Here is a 23,748-nt window from a genome sequence, read left to right as displayed (position 1 = left end):
TAATATAATTAAGAATCTTTGCATTTAATAAGATTATAAAAATGTTTTATACTTAAAAAATATTGAGTATTTCTTTCCGTAGGTAGATAGATAGCTTCACAAAATTACTACAGTTTAATTTAAACCAGTCTAGGTATTGAAATGTGAATGCACACAGGACTTTTCTACTTGCCACCTCAGTTAATAATTGCAAAATGTATTCTTATGATTTTTTAAGGTAGAGTGGTGGTTACTTCTTATATTAATTTTTTTATTAAAAATACACCAAATTAAATCTTGTCTTAAATTCTGTTTTGATAATCAACTCAAATTAAACAAGAAGTGCATTGTTTATATTTAATGAGAAAATCATGGATTACCACATCTTTTTTGGTACATGCAATTTTTTTATTTAATAACATCTATAAAACTAACTGTAGGTATTTTAGGGTGTCGTTACTTTTTAATAATTTTAGAAAATTTTTAATAATTTATTATTTATTAAAAAAAAAATTTATTATAACTTTTCCATTGAAATAATCGTACATTATGATATAATCACAATGTAGTATATAATAATATATTTTGATTTGATTTAATATAGCAATTGAGGATAAAATAATATTTTTAAAAAACTTGCCATGGTAAATATCAGACCTAATTCTTTACTTTATTTAGGGCCTGGTAGTTGTCTATCAAATTTAGCTTTACGTTAGTAGCTTAATTCAAGCCATTGTTTCACTTTGTAAAATATATTCAGACTGTTAATCCAAGTTCATACTGAATTAGCCTCAATTTTTTTATATTTCCATTGAAAAATAGTTACAAGAGAATTGAATGATGATTGTGCATCACATATTAGGTTTTTTTATTTTGTATATACTGTATATATATACTGGGTGTCCTTAAAAGATGAGGCCAAACTGTAAGAAGTGCTTCTAACATATTGAAGAATAAATGTCCAGTGGACATAGGTCCAAAAATGCATATTTTTCTATCTGACCACAATTTTATCTTTTTTAAGGAAAAATAATTTTTCAAGAACAGTTGGAGATAACGCAATAAAATTTTGTACTTTTTTTAAAACTAACATTTTTTAATAGCAAAAAATGATGATTTTTTTGACAAATTTCTCTTCATTGACAAATTTCAAAATGGCGGTCATTTCAATTTTTCAATCTTAAATATCGTAGGAATTATTAGATTTATCAAATTGTGTTGTATTATGAAAATTATGAAGTATTTTTTGTGAACAAAACGACACTGTTTGTAAAAATCTGACAACAAACAACAGTTATTACAAAAAGTAGATCTCAAATGATATGGCGGCCATATTTTTTTTGTGATTCACTTTTTCTGATTAAAATTGCTAAAAATTCAACATTATCAATATTTAATAATTAAGAGTTAGCCTAGAAACAATTAATTCTCTCAGTAATGAAGAAATATGAAAATCAAATATGTAGGTTATTCAAAAAATATATACAGGGTGTTTCATAATGTTCTTAGGAGTTACAAAAATTCAGTACAAAAAAAGTATTTCACTTACCTAAATGAAAGTTGTACGTGGTGATGCAAGGACTCAAACAGTTTTTGTTAAAATCTATAAATGTTCAATATGTGCTTCTTTGGTGACACGGCACACATCAACACTAAAGTCTAGCTCTTGCCAAACTCGTTCTAACATGTCATTTTCGATAGAGTTGATTGCATTGAATCCTTTAGCTCAACAATATCGTGCTGCATTGGTGGGATAAACACCTTATCTTTCATGTAACCCCAGAGAAAAAGAAATCACATGGCATGAGGTCTGGTGATCTCGGTGGCCACAGCATAATGTGTTTGTCTTCTTCAGACGCATGCCCTATCCAGCGCCGAGGTAATGTGTTAAGGTATTGTCGAACCTCGTTATGTAAATGGGCAGGAAAACCTTCTTGCTGGAAAATGAAGTCGTTGAGTAGCTGAGGCATAAGCCATAATTGTAACATATCCAGGTATATCATGCCGGTTACTGTCATTTCCATAAAAAAGAATGGCCCATACACTGCCTCATGAGAGATTGCACAAAAAATGTTTACTTTCGGAGAATCCCGATTGTGTTCCACTTAAGCGTGTGGGTTTTCAGTTCCCCAAACTCGCACGTTATGAGGTTTACTTTGCCGCTATTATGGAAAGTAGCCTCATCGCTGAAAATTATCTTGTTTACAAAACCTTCATCTAACAACATCTTTTCCAGTAACTGTAAAAAAAATTGAGCGTACGTGTTTATCTCCATCAGAAAGACATTGGATTAATTGAAGATGGTACGGTTTGCATAATAAACGTTTACAGAGGACCCTCCACACTTGTTTTTGGAATTTCTAATTCTTTGTCCGCAGTTGATTTTGACGGGCTCCGAATGAAACTTGCACGCACGCGCTCAACATTGACTAATGAGGTTGATGGACGACCGGTTGATTTTTGCTTGCACAAGCAACCAGTTTCACTGAATTATTTATACCATGCACGAATTGAATTGTCACTTGGTGGCTCCTTATGAAATTTCAACCGAAATGCACGTTGCACAGAAATTACTGACTGACAAGTGAAATTCTAACACACAAAACGACTTCTCGCTTCATGTGGCAGCCATTTTCTCTACTGTCGACGCCTAGCGAGCAAATGGTTTACTAACTGCCTAGTATATATGGAAAAAACTATTTGAAGTACTCTTTCGTACAGTACTTGTTTTATTCTTATGAGTGAAATAGTTTTTTGTTAATGAATTTTCGAAACTCCAAAGAACATTATGAAACGCCCTGAATATATGTAAAATACATATTCAAATAAATTTTATTAATCAAAAAGGCTATAAATAAGTACTCTGTGATAATTGCAACTGAAACAGATTTATTACTTCCATTGAATTATGAAAATTTTTATTAATTGTGTAGCATTTTACATACGGTCTTGCCAATGGCAATGCGAGGGAGGCAAGACGGTTTTACCAAGAAAAGTATCCAAACCACTGTCAGCCAGGTAGAAAATTATTTTCACTTCTTCATTCATGTAAGTGAAACAGAGAGCTTTAAAGTCATCGTAGTTTGTAATGGTAGACCTAAAACAGTTTCAACGCCACAGGTAGAAGAAATGGTTTGGAACAAGTTTACACAGGATCCAGAATTATCTTGCAGAGTTGCTATCCAAGAAAACATACCTCGTAGTACAGTATGGAATACTCTGAATACTCTACACTCGCAGTTATTGTACCCGTACCATCTACAATGGATACAAGCTCTTCTACCAGGTGATAATCAGTCAGTTGCATTCAGTTTGTATTTAATGAGCCAGTGTGCCCATAACCAAGAATGAATATCTAACATTCTATTTACAGACAAGGCATCTTTCACTAAGGATGGTATAAACAACTTCACAACCAACATGTTTGACTCACATGTTTCACTCCTCATGCAGTATTTCAAGCAGGAAGTTTACACAGGTTTACTCTGAATGTTTGGGGAGCAATCTACATGATAAGTTTATCGGGCTTTTCTTTTTGCAACAGATTGATAGATGACTCATATTTGGAATTCATGACAAATGACCTACCGAAACTTCTAGAGGACATTCCTTTGCAAAGCACAATTAACATGTGGTTCATGCATGATGGTGTGCCTCTGCCCACTTTCCTTTGCAATAGGCATCATAGAAAAATTAACTGATCATTTTCAAGGAAGGTGGATTGGTTGGGGCGGCCCCATTCGTTGGCCTGCATGCTCCCCAGATCAGAACCCGTTAGACTATTATCTATGAGGACAGTAAAGTCTCTTTTTCATTCAACACCAATTATCAATGTTGATCAATTGGAGGATAGAAGTGTTCGCTCTTTTCAAACAATCGGCGAGCAGTCAGGAATTTTTGAACGTGGATGTCGGTCACTAAACGTGTGGATTATTGTGTTAAATGAATGGAGGTCACATTGAACATTTGTTGTAAACAACAAAATTTCACATGCTCAAGCAATAATTATTATTAAACATCCACAATGTTGAATTTTTAGCAATTTTAATCAGAAGATTTGATTTAATTATCAAGTGAGTCACGATAATATAAAAAAACAAGATGGCCACCATATCATTTGAGGCCTACTTTTTGCAATAAATCTGTTTGTCATCTGAAGAAAAAAAAATTGTTTTTTTTCTTATAAAACACAAAAAGGCGGTCGGTCAGATAGGTGGTCTGAAAATGCAATTTTTCTATCTGTTCACTGGATATTTTTTCTTCAGTATGTTAAGTAGAATTGCTTCCTGGTGTTTGGCCTCACTGTTTAAGTACACAGTGTGTGTGTGTTAAAATTTTTCGAAGTCAAACAACAATTCATGTTTAATTTTAGCTTATTTAAAATTTTTGAAATATATATCCCCAAAACTGTAAAATCCTAAGACGCTAAAATTAAAGTAATTGGTGTTGTTGAAGAATTGGGAGCATTGGATTTAATTCATTTGGCAAGTGATATCATAGAAAGAAACAAGATGAGTGATCAATTTAGCATAAAGATTGTACATAGGTATCAAAAGAAATGCTTTTAATAGCAGTATTAGATACAGATTATGCTCTGTTTATTATAGAAAAAAGTAATTATTGGTACAAATAGAAGCATATTTTATAATGATTTTAATTTAAATTCATGCTTCAACTGCTGTAATTATGGACATAGTGCCAAAAAATATACAGCTAGAACTGCTTGCAGGACTTGTGTACTGGTAATCATCATGACAAAGAAGGCAATAATGAAGACATTAAAAAATGTGTTAATTATATTGGTTTCAGTAATGAATATCATGAGAACAGACCGATCAAACACCTAGCTGACAATAAAGTCATTTGCAATGCTTATAATCGGGTTCTGCATAGGACATAAAAACTGATTATCCATTTAACCCGATCTAATGTACTTAGTTTATGTTCAACAATCAAGAAGATATTGTATATATTAGCAATGAAGAAGGAAATTTATTGATTTCCGTGAACAACTGTGCTGTCAGTGAAGACATTTTTGAAAAAGTATCTGATTTTAATCGTACAACAAATTAGAATGGGAGTGTTTATTAGCGGATGAGATAGAAGGCTTGGTGAATGGAAGGAAAGGAAGAAGGAAGAGATTTCAAATGTTAGATGGTATTATGGAAAAGGAAAAATATGCGGTAATAAATAGGTTAGCAAAGGATAGAATGAGGTGGAGAGCAGCAGCCATAACATCTGCTCTCCTGGCAGAACACTGAATAAATTGAATGTTATTACTTGTTAACATGAAAAGCTTGAAATAAAGTATTGTAAATTAAAAGTACTTTTAGGTCAACCTATCTTAAAACCATTATATTATATTATTTGTACTGAACCTTTCGTTAATCGAAAAAATTAATTTTACTGATATTTGTTGTTATACTTTGCATATAAACAAAGAAGATGGGTTTGTGATTTATATCGGTTGAAATGTTGAACACAAAACAACCAATGAAGATTTGGGATCGATTGATGCTTAAAATATATTGTTTTTGGATTATCAAGACCAGACAAACTTCTTACAGTTCAAAATTTATTTACTATTCTGTATGGAATTTATTACAGTTTTGTTAGATATTTGGTATAATTGCATGAGGGTCATCTAATAAAAAATCAAATGAAACAATTAAAAATTATATTTAACAAAATGGTAAAAATTCTTAAAAAATCAAATTACCTTGTACTTTATTCAAGAAATACAATTTTTTTTTTTTAATATTATATACACTGTACTGTGTTACTATGTAACCTGGTATAAAATAAATAAATATAAGACAGATGATCTGTAGCCGCTGATGTCTTAATCTGTATAATGACAAAAATGTTGATAAAAAATATGAGGTCTGATGTGGATTTATATTATTGTTTTATGCAGCTGTAATGTTGAGTAAATCTGTTTTCTTTGTAGCCCCATGGCTAATTGATATTAATTACACTCATTACAAGAATTTTGATTTATTTTTATGTATTTTGATGCTGAATCCAAATTACAACCTTAACCCTTTAAACCGTTTGCTTCTTTGTTCATTCATACCCACCATCTGCGTGTGTGTTTAATTCTACTTTACTACTAAAAACAAAAAAAAAAACAGTTTATTAAACTGCACTATGTATCGTAAAAAATTGTCAACAGAAAAATACTTATTTTAATTTAAAAAAACAAGCAATACTAGACTGCATGTCAACATGCATGAACGATACGATAAAAGATGGAAACGGTAATCGGCCAGATACACAACTCGATGTACAGAAGCGTTTATATTGAACAATAAACAATAGAATCGAATATCATGTAAAATCGATAATGCAAAACGTGAAATATGTAAACTCTATAAAAAAGGACTGCATGTCAAAATGTGTATACCATATGGCAAAACACATTTGGAATATTAGATTTGCATGTGTACCATGTACGGCAAAACGTACGTTTAAAACGTGTTCATTACATTTGTCCTAAGTTTCTTTTCTTTTTTTTTATAAAAAGAAATTAAAATTATTAAAACAATTTATTTTCTCTATTAAGACTAAACACTTATAAAGATTTGTTTTGAGTCAGTGTTTGTATTAATAATGAAATATGTATGTCAGAAGATGCTAACAAGTAAATAATTTAGTGGAAAAATTTAGAGGAGTGGCCATTATGACTAATACTGTATTAATCATAGATTGACATCAATACTAATTGTTTATTATAACACATTTCCCTCTAGGAAAAATAAATTTATCACATTAATATAATTTAATTAATAGTCTTTAATAATGACATCATAATTGATAGTAAATTTTATCACTATTCTTATTGTAGAATAATCTAAACCAGAGAATCTGTTTTTTTCTGGCTGTCTGCAAATACAATTTGAGTTTGGTCTTTGATATTATTTCTATCTTCTCTGATACAGACATGTATTGTTTTAGTTGTGCTTCACACATAAAGTTTTTTGTATATTTTTAATAGTTTATATAAAAATGCCTCGGGTGTATAAATCTTCCTAACACCCTTTGGTATGTGTGTAGTGAATAAACTTATCAGAAGAAATATATTACTCCTTCGGTCAAAAAATCATATGAATTCAATCTTGGGTTTAAAATAGGAGATTAGGACAAGTGTTGAGGCTCATATCTAATGTAATTTTTGTGCAACTTTATTTAACTAACTCTAGCTTTACTTAGCTTGCTAATTGGGAAGCTGGAACATATGCTTCTTGGTATTCATATTTATGGAGAGAGCCTAGGATCATTCGAACAAACTGTTATTATTGTATTACAAAAATTGAAAAGCATCACAACCAGATTCAAGAAATCTGTTGAATATTCTAGTCTTACTTCAGCTATTAGACCTATTCCTCATAGTGAAGAGTTACCACCTGTAACAGTTCTGCCAGAATCATGGAGTTTGGAAGAAAATGTTGACAGTAAAGAAGTTTATGGTGATTTAGATATTGATGAAAAAGAAGAAAATCAAGATTTTCAAGGTGAGCGTATTGAACTTCACAAAATTCCTAAACCAAAACTCAATTGTGGGGCTACTCATGGAGAAATAACCCTCAAGAGGATGTTATTATTTTCCATTTATGAATAGGGTACACTAGGCTCACACATTGATATCTGACGACACAAACAGTTCCACCCATTTGTACACGCTGCAACTGCCAACTAACAGTGCATCACATCCTTGTGGATTGTTTCTGTTATGCTGCATTGCATTGCATTGCATTGCAAATTTAACCTAAGTGCTAACATGCAAACTATTCTAGGGGATAATGAAATGTTATGTTTTACAATTTCGTAGGGCTGTCTGTTTAGTATTCGAATTACTGTAGTATGTTTCAGTTATTCATGCCGTTTGCCATAAAGCTGTGGTAACATTATTTTAATCGAGATGTGTAATGTGATATATTTTTGTTTATTACATATATTGTCTGAGCGATGGTAACGTGAAAGCGTTTTTCGCTTAGAAAAACAAAACTAGAACTTAAAAATCTGGTTCATGATCTTAATTTATTTAAAATTTCTCCTTCACAAATGAAGGCAATTATGTTAATAAAAATTTTACTAATGATGATACAGTATAAAAAAAATATTCTGGGTACATATATAGAGATCTAAAGATAATGGCCATTTTATTAGGACCGCAGCTGATATAATAAGCAAGTGTTGTTTCTGTTGAATTGGACAATAGATTCAGGAAAAACTCTTACATTAATACTGGCCAAAGAGAGAAGCACTTGTAAGTGGGAAGAAAAAGAAACTCTTGTGAAACAGAAAAATATGTTATCTTCCACCATTACGCATAAAATTTGATTCGATGAAAAATTTTGTCGAAGCAGTGGCTCGTAATGGTCAAGGTTTCTTATATCTTAAAACAAAGTTTCCCAGGATCAGCGAGGCAAAAATCAAAGAAGGAAACTGATCACAAATACATAGGCCAATAAAGGGTTTGAACTTCGAAAGCAGCTTTAAATGAATCTGAGAAAGCAGTACGGGTATCATTTTAAAATAGAATCTCCTCTAGAATATCCTTTCATTCTGCAGTAGTAATCCTCAAGCGCATTTGGGTTCCACTTTCCATAGCAGTAATGAGTTTCCATTATTGAATATATCCTGGTAAAAGTATTAACCAATGGATCATATTTTTATATGATCAATCTCTAATACACTCAGGATTTTGAACTGCTATTTTATTTGTTTACTGATAATTTGAAATATCAAAAGAATCCCTGTTTTTCCAATGGCATAATTAGAAAAAATTCTGTGGAATGAACACAATTTATTATCTACAGAATGAAGATTTATTAAACTGATTAAAATATAAATCTTAGTTAATCAAACTTCCAAAAAGTTGTTTGCCAGTAGATCTAAAAACAGTCTGTTATTATAAAAACATCATGTGATAGAAAAATAGAAAATATTAAAATAGTAACAGAAACTTTGTACATTCATTTTTGTAGATCATTGCTAGTGAAGTGAAAATTCTATATTTTTGTTTTATTAAAAGTAAAATGTTAAATAGCCAGTCCAGCCAGGGAAGTGAGCCTGACCGGCACACTTTAGTATTAAAATACCTTGTCTGTTTAGCCAGGGGGCTGTCCCCCTTGCTAAACAGACACAGGGGGCACAGATCTATCCTCATGTTTATGACAGTAGTATATATTTTACAGAAATATTTTAAGAAAAGAAATATTGGTGTGTAGAGAATATTTTTATAAACATTTTGGTTTTTTATATTTAAAATAGGCTTATAATAGAATTATAATGTTTAGTGCTAGCCATATTGATAACAAGGAGTTGGCTTACGGACGCCGTTCTTTTTGTTTAGTCTTACGTGTGTTCATGTGAAGTTGTTTGTTGCCAGTCCAGTTGCTGCTATTGGTGCAAAGTGGACTGCAGGATATGCCGGGTGGCAGCATACAAACGACGACTCTCTTCCACTAAATCAAAAATACGTATTTTTACTGCTAAATATTAACTAAATCCATTTCGTTTAATGAAATAAATGAAATTAATAATAATAATTATAATAAACAAATAGAAATACAAATATGAATTATAAAAAAGTAGTTGCGATTAGAAATTAAATATAATCTGTAAATTAATTGAGAATACACTGCTTCTAGCAGGAGAGAGTCGTGGATGGGTCTGTTTGCAACGGCTCTCTCTTGCTAAATAAAGAATCCTTTTTTTTTACTGCTAAATATTAACTAATAATCCCTTTCTTTTATTAATAAATAATAATAAGTAAATAAAAATACAAATATAATATATAATATGTATCCTTAGAAATTAAATTAAACAATCTGTAAATTAACCCTTGCAGGACCAAGGGTCCTACAAGGGTTAAAAAAAGAAGTAATTTGCCAAAATTGTAAACCAGTTATGAAAATGACTGAATAAATTAAAAAAAAAAATTTTTTTATGCATTTCCAATTTTTAACTTGTAATGTTCAAATAAACTAATATTTAGATAATTTATTTGTTATTACTGTATTGTCTAAAAAACAAAGTAAAATACCTTATTACCTAATTAAAGTCCTATTTTCATGCAGGGCCTCTAGCCCCACCCACCGTGGTCCTTGATGTACCAAGTGTATCCTCGGTTCTGCAAGGGTTAATTGACAACAGACTACTTCTAGCGGGCGAGTCGTGGATGGAGCTATGTGCAACAGCTCTCTCACGCTAAATAAAGATGCTTATTTTTTTACTTATAAATATTAACTAATAATCAATCCCTTTCTTTTATTAATAAATAATAAGTAAATAAAAATACAAACATAAAATACAAGTATAAATAAAAATAATCCACACTTACAAATTAAATTAAACAATCTGTAAATTAATTGACAACAGGCTGCTTCTAGTGGGAGTGAGGTGTTGATGAAACCATGTGCAGCCACCTGACGCACCACCATTGGTGCGCTCTGTGTAGCTAAAATAAAAATGTGAGCAGATACAACAAATAAACAAACAAACCCACACACCATAATTTTTTTACAGTGACGACTAATGAATACTCTGACTAAAGAAAAAAGGAAATTCTATATTTTTGAATTTAAGCTGTTTTAGAAATGCACCAAAAAACATATTAGGATAAGAATCCTGTAATTTCTTTTTCCCTTCTAAAATGTCTCATGTCTTCAACAGAAGTTTCCACATATTCAGGATGCTTAGTCAGTCAGTAACTTTTGTAACTGTTACCATCAACAACAATTTGCTTATTATTTTATTTTACAAGGTCATTGTGTTTTGTTTATTTACAATTATCATCCCGATGATAATTTCTAAGTTGTCGGGATATTCGGAAACTGTAATTTCATTGTCAACTTTTACTTAATCATTGATAACGTCATTGGATTTGTTGCATTAACATAACCAGCATTCAGTAGAATGACATGGAATTTTTTTAATCACACTTAAGTGAAAAAAGTTGGTTGTTTTATATATAGGTTGAACTATGCAATTACTGATCATGAATTACTTATTATATTGCAGCCTATTATAACTTCATGTAACCTGTCAGAGGTAATCATATAACTTAACAAGTGGGAGATTTTTTCAGGATCTTGTATATCATTCAATACATAAAGTCTCTGAAACGTCTTCTGCCAAGGTGAAATCACAGTATTTGTTGATTATGTCCATCAAATTCCATACAGTTTTGGTTGTTTAACACACTGGAACCATAATGATTGTCTACAGCATGGCATTCGTCATCAGTCCTGATGCATAGAGCCACATCATTAATCTTCCCACTGTACACCCATGACTTAAGATACCCCAGAATGAAAAGTCCAGTGGATTCAAATCTGGTGACTGGAACCCATTCAACTGGTCCTTTATAACTAACTAATTAACTGATCCAATGTACAGATAAGGATTCATTCAACCAGTATCATGTAGTGTGGTGGGGCTCCATCTAGGATGAATCATTCAGATATTTTCTAATGATATTCAGTATAGGCATCTGCTAATTTCTTAAGTATTTGCAGATACTTTTCACCACCCACATTTCCTTCAAAAAAGTATGAGCCAATGATATGATCATTCCAGGTGCCACACCATATTGCTACATGATCAGACCTGTGCTTTATGGAGGGATTTACCAATGAGGGGTTCCCCTCTGACTGATAGAGCAGATTTTGTCTTTTGGCTTCTTTTCCAAAAACTACCCGCACATTTCTATCCTATGATCAGGATCATCTTCTGATAAGTATTGCAGGATTTGGAGCTTGAATAGTGAAATTTTTCCTTCCTCAGGATATCATGGACAGCGGATCAAGGAACATTTAGTTCCAGGGGAACATTGACTTGTTTGGACTGCCGCAGACCTTAGCGATCACAGCTTGTACTGCATCTTCAGTCCATGGCCCTCCCGATGGGTAAATCAGCAACATTACACTTCTCCTTGTCAAGTAATCTTCTCACTGCACTATGTGATAACAGTTGGTGTTTGGGATGTCAATTAATTTTATTACTAACATCACTATATGAATAACCTTCATGATCACACAGCAGGATGCTTTTTACATGTTCCCCTGACAGCATCATTACTGATTACTGCAACGAGACAAATCAAAACAGAGATATTAAAATTTCATCTATGGTATAGGACTTTACAGACAATCTGTATATTCATGGGTATATAGGGGTCATGCATCTCGGTTTTCTGTGTTCATTTGTCACGTATTACGTAACTACATAACACATGAGATAAAGAGAAAATTTTGCTTAATATGTTTTTATGTTTCTTTGTTCTCATTTTCATAAAAGAAAACAAAACAATTTGTAAATTTTACATGTAATTAGAAAGCTATTGAAGTCACAACTGCAACATTATTACGATGGTCACAGGCATTAAGATCAAATCAGAACTTTTACACCCACCAGCCGGGGTAATAGAAACAATTACCTAAATGGCAGTACATCATTGTTGAAGTAGGTACCCAATTTAAAGGAATTGCTAAAAGTTTTTTTTATATGAAAAAAAATTTGAAATTAGTATTTTGATCCATTGAATCATAACATTTATGTCACTAGTTTGGCTTTTAACTGCTTCATTTGATTTATTGAAATGTTAATATGCAGTTAATTTTAAATTTTCATGCTAAGTCTGGAAATGTGATGGCAGGGGAAAAGCATATAATTGATTTAATTTGTCGTCAATCTTGTCAAAATTTTTATTTAGAATATGATAAATTTTGCAAAAAAAAAGTGTATTTTAAATCTATTGTTAATAGATGTTTTCTTTGCTTTTCTTTCAGCTAATGGACAACCTTCGATAAATTTTGTTGCCAAACATACTAATGTAATGATAAAACGTGATCTTTATACAAATATTATTAAAGTGGCAAATGCTAGAGCACCAATTATAAAATTTAAACATATAGAAACTGATATTTCATGCGATGTTGCCTTTAATGATAAGATCGGCATTAATCATTGTTATTTAATTAAATATTTACTTTCTTTGGACAAAAGACTGAGACCACTTTTTATGTTGATTAAATATTGGGGAAAATATCATGATATTACAACTACACGTTATTTTCCTAATTTTGCACTAATAATGATGATTATTTTTTATCTTCAACAATTAGAAAATCCGATTTTACCGTCTGTTAAATTTTTACAAGATCTAGTCATTAAAAAACAATTTATTAACAGCTGGGAATGTAGTTTTAGTAGTGATAAAACTAAAATTCCCCCGATTAAAAATTCATTATCAGTTTATGAACTTCTTAGTGAATTTTTTGAATATTATTCTAAATTTGATTATAAAAATTATATTATTTGTCCACTGATTGGTCGACTTATCGAAAAAGATTGTTTCAGAGAAAATTATGGCCATGATTCTGATTTGTTTTCTAATTTACCAGAAGAATTCAATAATTATAAAGAATATGTTAAAAAGTATCCTCACGAATCAAGATTTTCAGTGAACATTCTGTTATGTGTACAGGATCCTTTTAATCTTTCTTTCAATATTACTAAAGGAATTTCTGAGAAATTCATCACCAAATTTTTCTGGTATTGTGGATATACCAGGGAATTTGTATTTAGGAGAAGTAAAATAAAAGATTTACTTCAGGAACTTTTTGCTCGCCCAATAATTGATGAACCAAAAAATTTTGTTGTCGATGATAAATTAGTGAAAGACATATCGATATTTCATATTCCTCTAATCGGTCATAATGAAGATGAATTGATAAATGATCAGTATATATTGAAATGGTTCAAATACATGAAGGAATCGATTTTACTAATATTCGAAAAAGTATTTAAATTCAAAATCTCTTACCAACAAAATGTTGAACAATCTGCAGAAAATAGCGAGTTAAAAAATGGTTTATCAGACTTAAATCTTTATTGTGAAACTAGTTACCCAGTCTTTAGCGATAGAAGAAAAGTTGAAAAAATTTTACATCTAATGAATGAAGTAAATTGTTTAGAAAATGAAATTAAAATATCAGATTATATTGTCGATAAGTACACCAATTCGTGGTGTGATTTTAAAGCCAACTTCATTATGTTATTTTATCCTGATCTTAATCCTCCCAGAATTTCTTTATCATTTATTGATATTAATGAACGAACATTCAGTAGTTTTGTTTCATTTACTTCATGGATTAATATCAATATAGAACAGTTTTGTAGAGTAGCTTTTACATATATTGATCGTAACGGCTTTACAAATAATTAGCTAATAATTTTACAATACCTCTTTGTAAGTTTGATACTAATAATGTTATATCTGAGCTTAAAAATATCAAATGTAAAACTCAGTTTCCTAGTAATGTAAGTCATAGTAAAAATAACAATCGCAGGAGGAAAAAATAGAAAACCAAATATTAAGAATTAATGAATTATATATTGATCAGCGGGTTTGCAAATAGTTTTTATATTCATAGTTACTACAAATATAGATTACGTTAAAAGATTTAAGATTTGCCTTAATTAGCATTAATATACTTATTATTCTTCCAGTAACTAGATAATTTTTTTCCCGAGTGGTATATATAAACTAATCCCAATGATTTAAAAGTAGTTAATTAAAAGTTCATGTCATCGCTCATGTATTTGGATGTAAACTTAAATGATAGGATTTTGTGAGATGAATTCAAATAGAAACATAAAAATAAATGTTGAAACTAACTTTTTTGTTAAACTGTGGAGAATATTAAAAAAAAAGAAAATGCAAGTACTTTTTACTTTTGCTACAGTTTGATACAGTAAAGAGATTTGTCGACCTCGATGGCAGAATCGTAGCGTTTCTGCATTCATACAGAAGGCTCTGGTTCAAACCCAGTCAAGCATGACAGTTTTCAGATATTCCAACATTAGTTTTTCAATTAAAAAAAAAATTTACGTAATCAAGTGTAAGCCTGTAGGCGTTACTGTAACTAAGCAAGTAAATAAATATTAATTTGCATTTTAAAGTTTTATTTGAAAAAAAATGAAATTCATAAAATTATATAAGTTTGCCCTATCAGTCACAGTACGTAAACCGTAAAAGTATTTCAGCCTTTATTTTAAACATGCTTATAAAAGCACATTAAAGCTTATGAAAAGCATTTGATTCATTTCTTAGCTTCAAAAATGATAATTATTCTTTTGCTCATAGAAAAAATTCCCTTGCTTTTTTCAGCGTTCAAAACCAACCATGTGAATGTGACTAGATAATTTTTTTTTCTTAAATCTTAATAAATTGTTTTCTTATGATATTCTTCAAAATACAGCACGGAAAAAATGAAATAAATTTATTATGCTTCCCTTTAATGGCTCCTTAAAGTTTACATCCAAATTCTCTCAAAAATTCTAACTTGTGCGTACTTCTAACTAAGTTATTTTTCTCTGGGGAATTACCCTAATCTTGTTGTGCAACCCTCCAGCTTTTATAAGAATGTTGTCATTTCATCCTTAACCTGTTGTTATTCAGTTTCATTTGTAATACCAGTTATTACTTAAAAAAAGTTCAAAACCTTACAAAAAAGAGACTTATTTATATGTATATGTTAAAATGCGTTTCTGTTAATTATGTTTTTTATTAGCCGATTTTTCTTTTGTTACACTTATTTTATTAAATGTTTATAGGCTGCTTGAATATGTATAATTTATCAGTTATTGTAATTGTTTTATTAGGTGTTACTTGGGGAGGTGTTGTGTTTTGTATATTATGAAATAAGTAGAAAAGGAACTAGTCATATCTGATGTTTTATGGCTCCAACCTAACTCCCAGTAACCAGAAAAATCCTCACACCCATTCTAGTTCTCAGCTTCTGCCGTTAGTGATATTCATCTTGTCAGCAGTGCGGTTTGTGCTACTACTGTACTCCTCTGCCTGCGGTTAAGAACATGTATGTGCAGACTGCAATCTTTCTTTAGTTAAGAAAGGCTGCAATGTGAAAGGTTAAGGCTGGTCTTAGAGTTAACCAAAATCATGCCTACCTGGACTCATGTGAGGCAGATGTGAATGTTTCTAAAGCCAATGCGGGTTGGAATAGGGAATGTTATTGTTAGCCGGAACGGAAACTTTAACTACCTTGATTGAAGATAAGTTTCACAGTTTACATTTCATATCTCGTGCTGGTAATCAGACCCTTCAGTCTGTAAAAGGAGTTTGTAAGAAACAGGAGTACAAGACAATGGTCATTACACAGTTTAGAATCTTCTTGCACAGCTCAGAGCTATCGTTTAAATCGGCCACATCTTCTTCGGAAAAACTCCTCAGGGTAGCTTTTTCATTTATGATTGCTTATATAGCTCCCACGTCTTCGGGTACTTTACTGATGCCCTAACCCTCCACAATCCTTTTTGGAGGCACAAGTCCATCTCTCCATACGGTTCATCTGATGCTTCTCACTCTCTTCCTGGGAATGAGATGAGTCTTGTTGAGGAAGTCTTTGCTGTGTACGTTGTCTGCAGTTTTGTTGCCGATTCCCAGCACTGTAAGTTCTTAAAAAACTAGCTGCCATCTCGATCTATATCTTTAGGACGAGTCAGTTTTCCCTTCACTGGAGCCCTGGATCACAGATACTTTTCCTTCTAGAAGATGCAGAATGCAGCCGGTGGTGCGTGGGGAAATAATTACAAAGGGAATAGAAATAGGCCAGAAATTAGCTGGGGATTCTAGGACACCTTTCTTGAGATTAAGACTACATAACTCTGCAGCAAGTAGTGAGGTAAGCCAGTAGAGTCAAGAACAAGACTGAATAAAAAACAGTCCAGTGGGGCTAGGACAGACTTCAGCTCAATTAAATAAAAATCATCATGCCAAAATCACAATTTTCATCTCTACTTATCTTTCCTTTTGTTTTCCCTTTTCTTGTGTTGTCTTGTATAGCTAAGTTTTTCTGTCTCTTAAGTCCTTTATAGCAGTGTTCTAGTCTTGTACTTCTCTAGTACTGCCTAGGTTTGCTTGACCTACCAGATCTTGCTTTCAGCTGCTATACATAGCTGAAAAAAGTAGTGATTTATCCTTGGCCAAGGTATGATTTTTTTTTTCTTTTCTTCAGATATACGCTTTATACTGGCTAATGTATTAAAATAAAAATGGTGTATATAATGTATAAAGATGTTTGCTGAATATAAATAATTTGATGAAATTCATGATTGACCTTTTTTTAAGTTGCTATTTTCTAATGTTTTGTAATAATCTTATGTGTTGTGAGCAAAACCTATCTGAAATAAATAATGTAGTAGAATGGTAGTGTGTATTATTTTTTGTGGTTAATTAATTTTTTTTTTATTGCTTGGTGTTTTCAATAATATTAAAACTTTCCTATGCTATCACAGTATTAAAACTGTGTACAGAAACATACTTTACACATACATTATTGTTCAGTAGTCTCGTAATTTACACATGAATATGTTACAGTAAAATCTATTTAAGTTAAGACATTAATTAAACATAAAACTTGAGGTTATGTTCTGATTATAAAATTGTAGTAAGAATCTATTGTTGTCTTTTAATTAAAAATAGATTTGGAATTAAAAAATAATTTTTTGCAGTTGCTAAAAATGTTTTTTTTTTTTTATATATATTAATTGTCTTTGATATTTTTGAATTTGCATTAAGAAAGCAAGCTATGGTAAGTTCTGCTTACTTTCCATATGATCTAAATTATAAATAAATAAAAAACAATTATGTACTTCCATTAAAAATTGTTTCAACAAAAAAAAAAAAAAAAAAAAAAAAAAAAAAAAAAAAAATTAAAGACTGAGATTGTTTGTTGTATTTTTTTGTGCATTCAATTCTAAATATACAGTAAAACCAATAATATTAAACAAATCAGAATACCATGTAATTTTATTTAACTTCATATATAGACATGACCGGCTAGTTACCTAATAAGTTGATGTAGTAAACATAATATTCCTATAAACAACTTGATAATATAGAAGTCACAATTAAAATTATAAAGACTGTTTCCTTAATATTTAGTTTTAATAATTAAATTCCTCTTTAAAGTAACCTGATTATTTATTCTTTTCAAGAATTATGTGGCAATGTTGCCTGTTCCAAAAATCATCTTCTCATTGGGCAATTCTATGACATTCTGACCAATATTCTAAGGTCATGTGAGGTAATCGATCTAGTTATCCACACCAATTTATCTTATTCCTCCAAATTAAAAACTGTTCAAATCATGTCATATTTTCATTTGGTATTTTCTTCAATAGTCTACAGCCCCCACTGCTCTGAGGAATCTTATCTCTGCAGCTCTGTCAATCTTTTTCTCTTTTATTGAGTGCCTTAGTTTCTTTTTCACGCAATAAAATCGATGCAACCATGGTCTTATAGAACTTAAATTTAGTTTCTCTCCTGAGCTTGTGCTTTACAGTTCTATGAATCGTTTCACTAATTTCTTAAACTTAAGATTAAATTGTCACATCCTTGTCTTATGTAAAAGATATTGGACTCCTAAATAATGGAGCTTGCCATTTTCTACAGTATCACATATCTCTATCTCACTAGGTGTTTTCCACAGAAAGCCATTAACTTCTGAGTAGATATCTTTAAGTCATACTTATACTGATGAAACCGTATTTTCACATTCTTGTTCAATGATGTCATCTGCATATGCAATTATGATGATTTGTGCTTCTCACCATTTAGCTGTATCTCCGAATCAAAAATTTGTCTCCATCTGTGTATCATTTAAATAAATATTAAATTTCTAAGAGATACTGCAGCCCTGTTCAACTTTTCTGTTGGTCTCAGTATTTGTTCTCACTCTATTTTCCAAGACAATACCAACTGAAGTACCATCATACAAACTTTTAATAATAGTTTTGATGAAGTGAAAAGAAAATCATCTCTTTAATAACTTCTTTCTATCTACGCTGTCAAAAGCATTCAAATTGATAACTACAATACGTGTTTGCAAATTTATACCTTCTTTTTTCAATCGACTGTTTAATTATAAAAATGGAATCTGTTGTCAAACAGCCCCTTCTGAAACCCATTTATTCTTCCTCATTTACACATTCATCAATTACTTTCAATCTATTGATAAGTATCCTACCATAAATTTGATGTGCACTATCTATCGGCTGATTCCTCTATAATTTTCATATATGTCTCTTTTGTTTTATGTTTTTGTCTTATGCTTTCATATATTATCGTTTTTAAGTAATGAATGATTATTACCTTAACCAGCTGCTTGGGATTTCTCCTCATTTAAAATACCTACAATACCATTCTCCTAAAGACTAAATTTTCCAAACCACCTTGCTTTGATCTCCATAATTATTATAAACTAAGGTAGTTTTTAAACATATTTCTTTGCCTCTGCTTTTTTGTGCAATACCAAAACAACCTCATTTCTCCTAAAAAAAGTTGATTGTGAGCACTTTTCAGTTCTTCACTTAAAATTATTTCAATTTTTTTACCACTTAAAAGAAATTAATTCAGATAAAGTAGAATCTTTTATCTTTATTATTTTCTCCACTTTCACTATCGCATCCTTCTATAAATTCCAAAAGTTTGTTGTTAATCACCTGGCATCAATAGTTCATTTTTTGTCTTCTGTTTAGAAGAAAATTTAGTTCACAAAAACCTTCTCCCTGTAACCATTGTCCTATTTCAGCTATTTCTTCATTCTCATAACGTGGTTTCAATATAGACAAAGTTTTTCCTTCCATAACCACTTTTAATTGAAGGGATTACTGACAGATGTTTAATGTTTTCCATCTACATTATCAACAGTTAAAATATTCTCCCAGGACTTGTTCAATGAGTTCATGTAATTTTTTGTTTTTTTCATTTTCCATATCGTCGAGTAATTTATTTTTTGACAAAGATTAACAAGCTGTACAAACAGTGATACCATATAGGTATAAATTCTTCTACTTTCAATATTGAAATATGTTTAATAATACTTATAAAAGAAGTTTGCTGTATACTTTACAAACAAATTTTTTCTACAACTAATCGATTACATACGTTCATTGAATTACTTGAAAATAATTTAAAAAATTAACTGTGTAGATTATTGGTCTATTGTAAATCGAATATAAAATATTACGTACTGTTCTATATAATAATATATTTCTGGTGTTTGGTGCTTAAGGTATTAAAATAATTAAAACACCAAAGTTGCTTTTAAAATACACTTGTAACTTTTATATCTTCAGTTCTGGGGATAAATCCACTGATCGGGTTATTTGCCGTGAATAAAAAAAAGGAATCTGCTGTATAATTGTGTGTTAAATAAATAAAGACTGATTAGTGTTATATTATAAAAAAGGTTTGGCAATATTTTCCATTACAAAAGAATGTAAATGTAATTTAAGTATTAAATTTATTATTTATAAGCTTATTTTGTTTTTTATAATGGAAATATCAGTCTATTAATATTCAATTTAGTTTTGTTTTATTTGTATTATGTATGTAATGGTTGGTATAACGTGTTGGCATATATACTTAAAACAGGTTTTTTTCTTTACTTACAGAAAAAAATATATATAGATATTCTTTTATAGTGTTATATTTTAAGTTAGTGTGATATAGATGGTTATGTAGTTAAATGAATTTAGCATTGATTGTTGAAAGTATTGACTGATGGTTTTCATTTCTATTTTTATATTATATCCTTTTTGGAAAGAAGAAATTCCTTCTGGAATAGTAGTTAGAGAACAGCAGAACCATGAAATGCCAATATTTAGTTAGAATTGGTTAAAACCTTTTTAGTTTTTTTTTTTCTTTAATATATAACAGGATTTGCCTATTCTATCAGATTAAAGGATAAGATATCAGCATATTTTCATATGAATTTTGTGGTATTACTTTGCCGCCTTATTCAGGTTATTCTGACATTAATCATCGTACTTTTTAACCGGGCAGGTAGAACTATTGGTTTAAACTTATTTCAACTAACAGTTGTTTTGTGATATAATGATATGCTTATGAACTTTAGGAATCATCAGCAGCTGTATCGGTTATGAAGAATTTTAATAAGTATTTATTAAGATGTTAAGCTGTTCACTTTATTAAAGAATTTTTTTAATGTGATTCTTGAATACGGTTTTAGTTGTGGTTCATAATTACTGATAGAAATAAAAAGCTTCTCTAGAGTGAAATATTTAATATTTTTAAACTGTTTGTTTTTATTATTATTCAAAGATATAAATTGTTCGCTGATCGAGATGTTACGGTATCTGATGTTAAAATTGTTTGATAGTTTTTCGAAAGGAAAGTTCAACTTTGTTTACCTCGGATAGAAATAGTTTTGATCTGTTCATCGATCTGATTTGTAAAAGCCAGTTCTTTGACCTTAGTAAAGCAAAAACCTAGCCTACCGATTCAGTATATCACGCATGAGAAAGTATACTCCAAAAACTATTTTCATTTCATTCTGGACTGTTTTTACTGCAAGTAAAAGTATCTGCCGGCCTCATTAGCTAATTGACATATTCTGTATATTTTTTTGAATACTCAACTGTTCTGCAGATTTAATATCCTTGTGATCAGATATGATCATGTGATTTTACTTATGCATTCTAAGAAGAGATTAGTTAATTCTTTGCTTTTGTCATTAAAACTCAGCAGATTGGTTTGGGTCGATCCAATAAATAGCACGCCATTGTTTTTGGTCAAAAAGAAAAATCACCCTTCTCCATTACTTCCTGTTCCTGAGTATCCTTTCAATAGTTATCTGTTAAAGGTATAACATCCTTTTTAAATGTGCTCAAACCATTGAGGAAAAAAATATTTTGAACTAACTGCTGCAAGTAGCACCTTACTGAACAAGAATTTTATTAATGTAGTTTGTCTAGCCAAATATGTAAAATTTCTGATTAAAATTACGCTCTACCAAATTAGAGTGTAATTTGTAATTTTTTAAAATTACTACGATTAAAAAAAATACTGCAGCAAACATTTTAATCGGACTTAGTTACTCATTTATTAATTGTTATTTTTTTAATGATTATATAAATTAATACTGTGTAAAAAAAAAATACTGTAAAATAACTAATATTGTGAGTCCTGGAAAACAAATTTATATGCTGCCTGTAATCAATTGAAAACTTTCAGTGATATGTATAAATTTAAGCACTAGATTTTATGGTAAAGAAGTAAGTAAAAAAAAATTAACTAATTTACAAATTAAGTAAATGATAATTTACTTTATCAAATATTATTTATATATAATATTAATATTAAAAAGTTTTACTTACCAGAGTTAATGCTCGTTTTATCTTAAAAATTATTTGTTCTTTAAAAATAATCATTCAACTATTGACTTCAGCACTCATGGATATTAATTTTTAATTAAATATTTTCTTAATTCTGATGTTAAAGAATAAATTATATTTTGTTGATTTATTTAATATTTAAATACATTTATACCATAGATGAGCATTTAGCTTTTACTAGTAGTTTTTATACATGTACATATAAAACAGTTTTTGTTTATTCTTCAATATAAACTTTTTCTGTTGCATCTTCTATAGAAATTTCATCAATTGTCTGACAATGTTATGGTATCATTTATAATTTATAATTATGGTATCATTTTATTTTTAATTTGTCGAGTTTATTTGAACAAAGTATGTATCAGCTAATGTGATAATGTAGCTAATATTAGTCTCTTATTTTAAAAATATTTGTAAAATTTATGTTTAGAACCTGAATTCATACACATATATGTATATGTAAGTTAACACCAACTGTACCAAGTGGTAAAACCATGTATATTAAAATCATATAAAATTAGGAAGGCATAAAACTTGTGATATTACTACCGTACATCAGTTACAGCTTCAGTATTCACGAATAATAAAAGAAAAGTACATAATAATTGTCAAATTAGAGTTTATTTGTACATTATGATGCTACATTTATTTTTACTTTCAAGGATGGATCAAAAGATTGATTACCTATAAAACACAAGCTAGTAGTCTGTTAGCCGCTCTTAAGGGAGTATTAACTGTATTAGAGAAAATTTATTTAATGCCTCTACTAAAGAAATGAGTTGTGTCAGTAGGCTGGATTTTATCAAACAGCCTGTCCATTGATGTAATGAAAAGAAAATATCATATAAAAATTAAATTATTGAAGAATGAAACATATTTTTCATTTTGTGCATACCTACTATTTTTGTGTGATAGTTTTTGTTAATGTTCGCTACTTTTTTCTTTTTGTTTGTTAGGTTATGCTACCGTAGACTATTTCTGGCAACTAAGCTTCCACTTTCACTGAGCTTTTTGTTTATTCATTGCTCCAAAAACATAGTCATTCCACGAGAGTCTTGACTGGCATTTTTTTTCCTTCTTGGCCACACCATTCCTCTTTCTTATGCTGATAACGGTTTCATTTCTTAAACACTTATTTTCTGATCACTTCATTTCTAGTCCTGTTATTTTCCCTGGTCTCTACCGATGATCATTTCTTTTGATATTTCTCAATAACTCCACATCATATGATGCAACCTTTCACAAAAAGGTTACTATTTATACACAATGCTTCAAATTGTTTGTAATCTATTTCTTAAATGAGTGTTATTTGGTAGAAAAATAGGGACAAATACTGCAGCAAACATGTTAATCAAGATTTAGTTACTCATTTAGTAATTATCGTTTTATTGTCTTATTCTCTGTAAAATCTTTTTATGAATTTTATTTCTATATTGTGTTCCTTTTTTAAATCTCTTCCAGAGGAGATTTCAAACCTTTTTTTTTTTACTTCACTTCAATGCTTCACACTTCTTCTGATGTTAAAATCAGATTTTT

The 23,748-nt window shown here is 30.2% G+C and overlaps 1 protein-coding gene across 4 annotated transcripts in view; it reads left to right on the top strand.

Moving 5' to 3' along the window:
* LOC142331134 (speckle targeted PIP5K1A-regulated poly(A) polymerase-like) overlaps positions 1-23,748 on the top strand; it is an 86,259-nt gene that overhangs the window by 21,741 nt on the left and 40,770 nt on the right. Inside the window, exon 5 of one of the 4 annotated variants that reach the window (XM_075376827.1) lies at positions 12,777-17,729. The exons of the other annotated variants lie outside the window; for them this stretch is intronic. Within the exon in view, the coding sequence (XP_075232942.1) occupies positions 12,777-14,215 (1,439 nt within the window). The 3' untranslated portion in view covers positions 14,216-17,729. Of the gene's footprint in view, positions 1-12,776; positions 17,730-23,748 lie in introns of those variants that run through there. 4 annotated transcript variants of the gene reach the window in all.

Source organism: Lycorma delicatula, chromosome 10 (genome assembly GCF_047948215.1).
Source record: "Lycorma delicatula isolate Av1 chromosome 10, ASM4794821v1, whole genome shotgun sequence".
NCBI lineage: Eukaryota > Metazoa > Arthropoda > Insecta > Hemiptera > Fulgoridae > Lycorma > Lycorma delicatula.
Note: the sequence above shows the minus strand (reverse complement) of the source record. Positions and strands in the feature narration are given on the sequence as shown.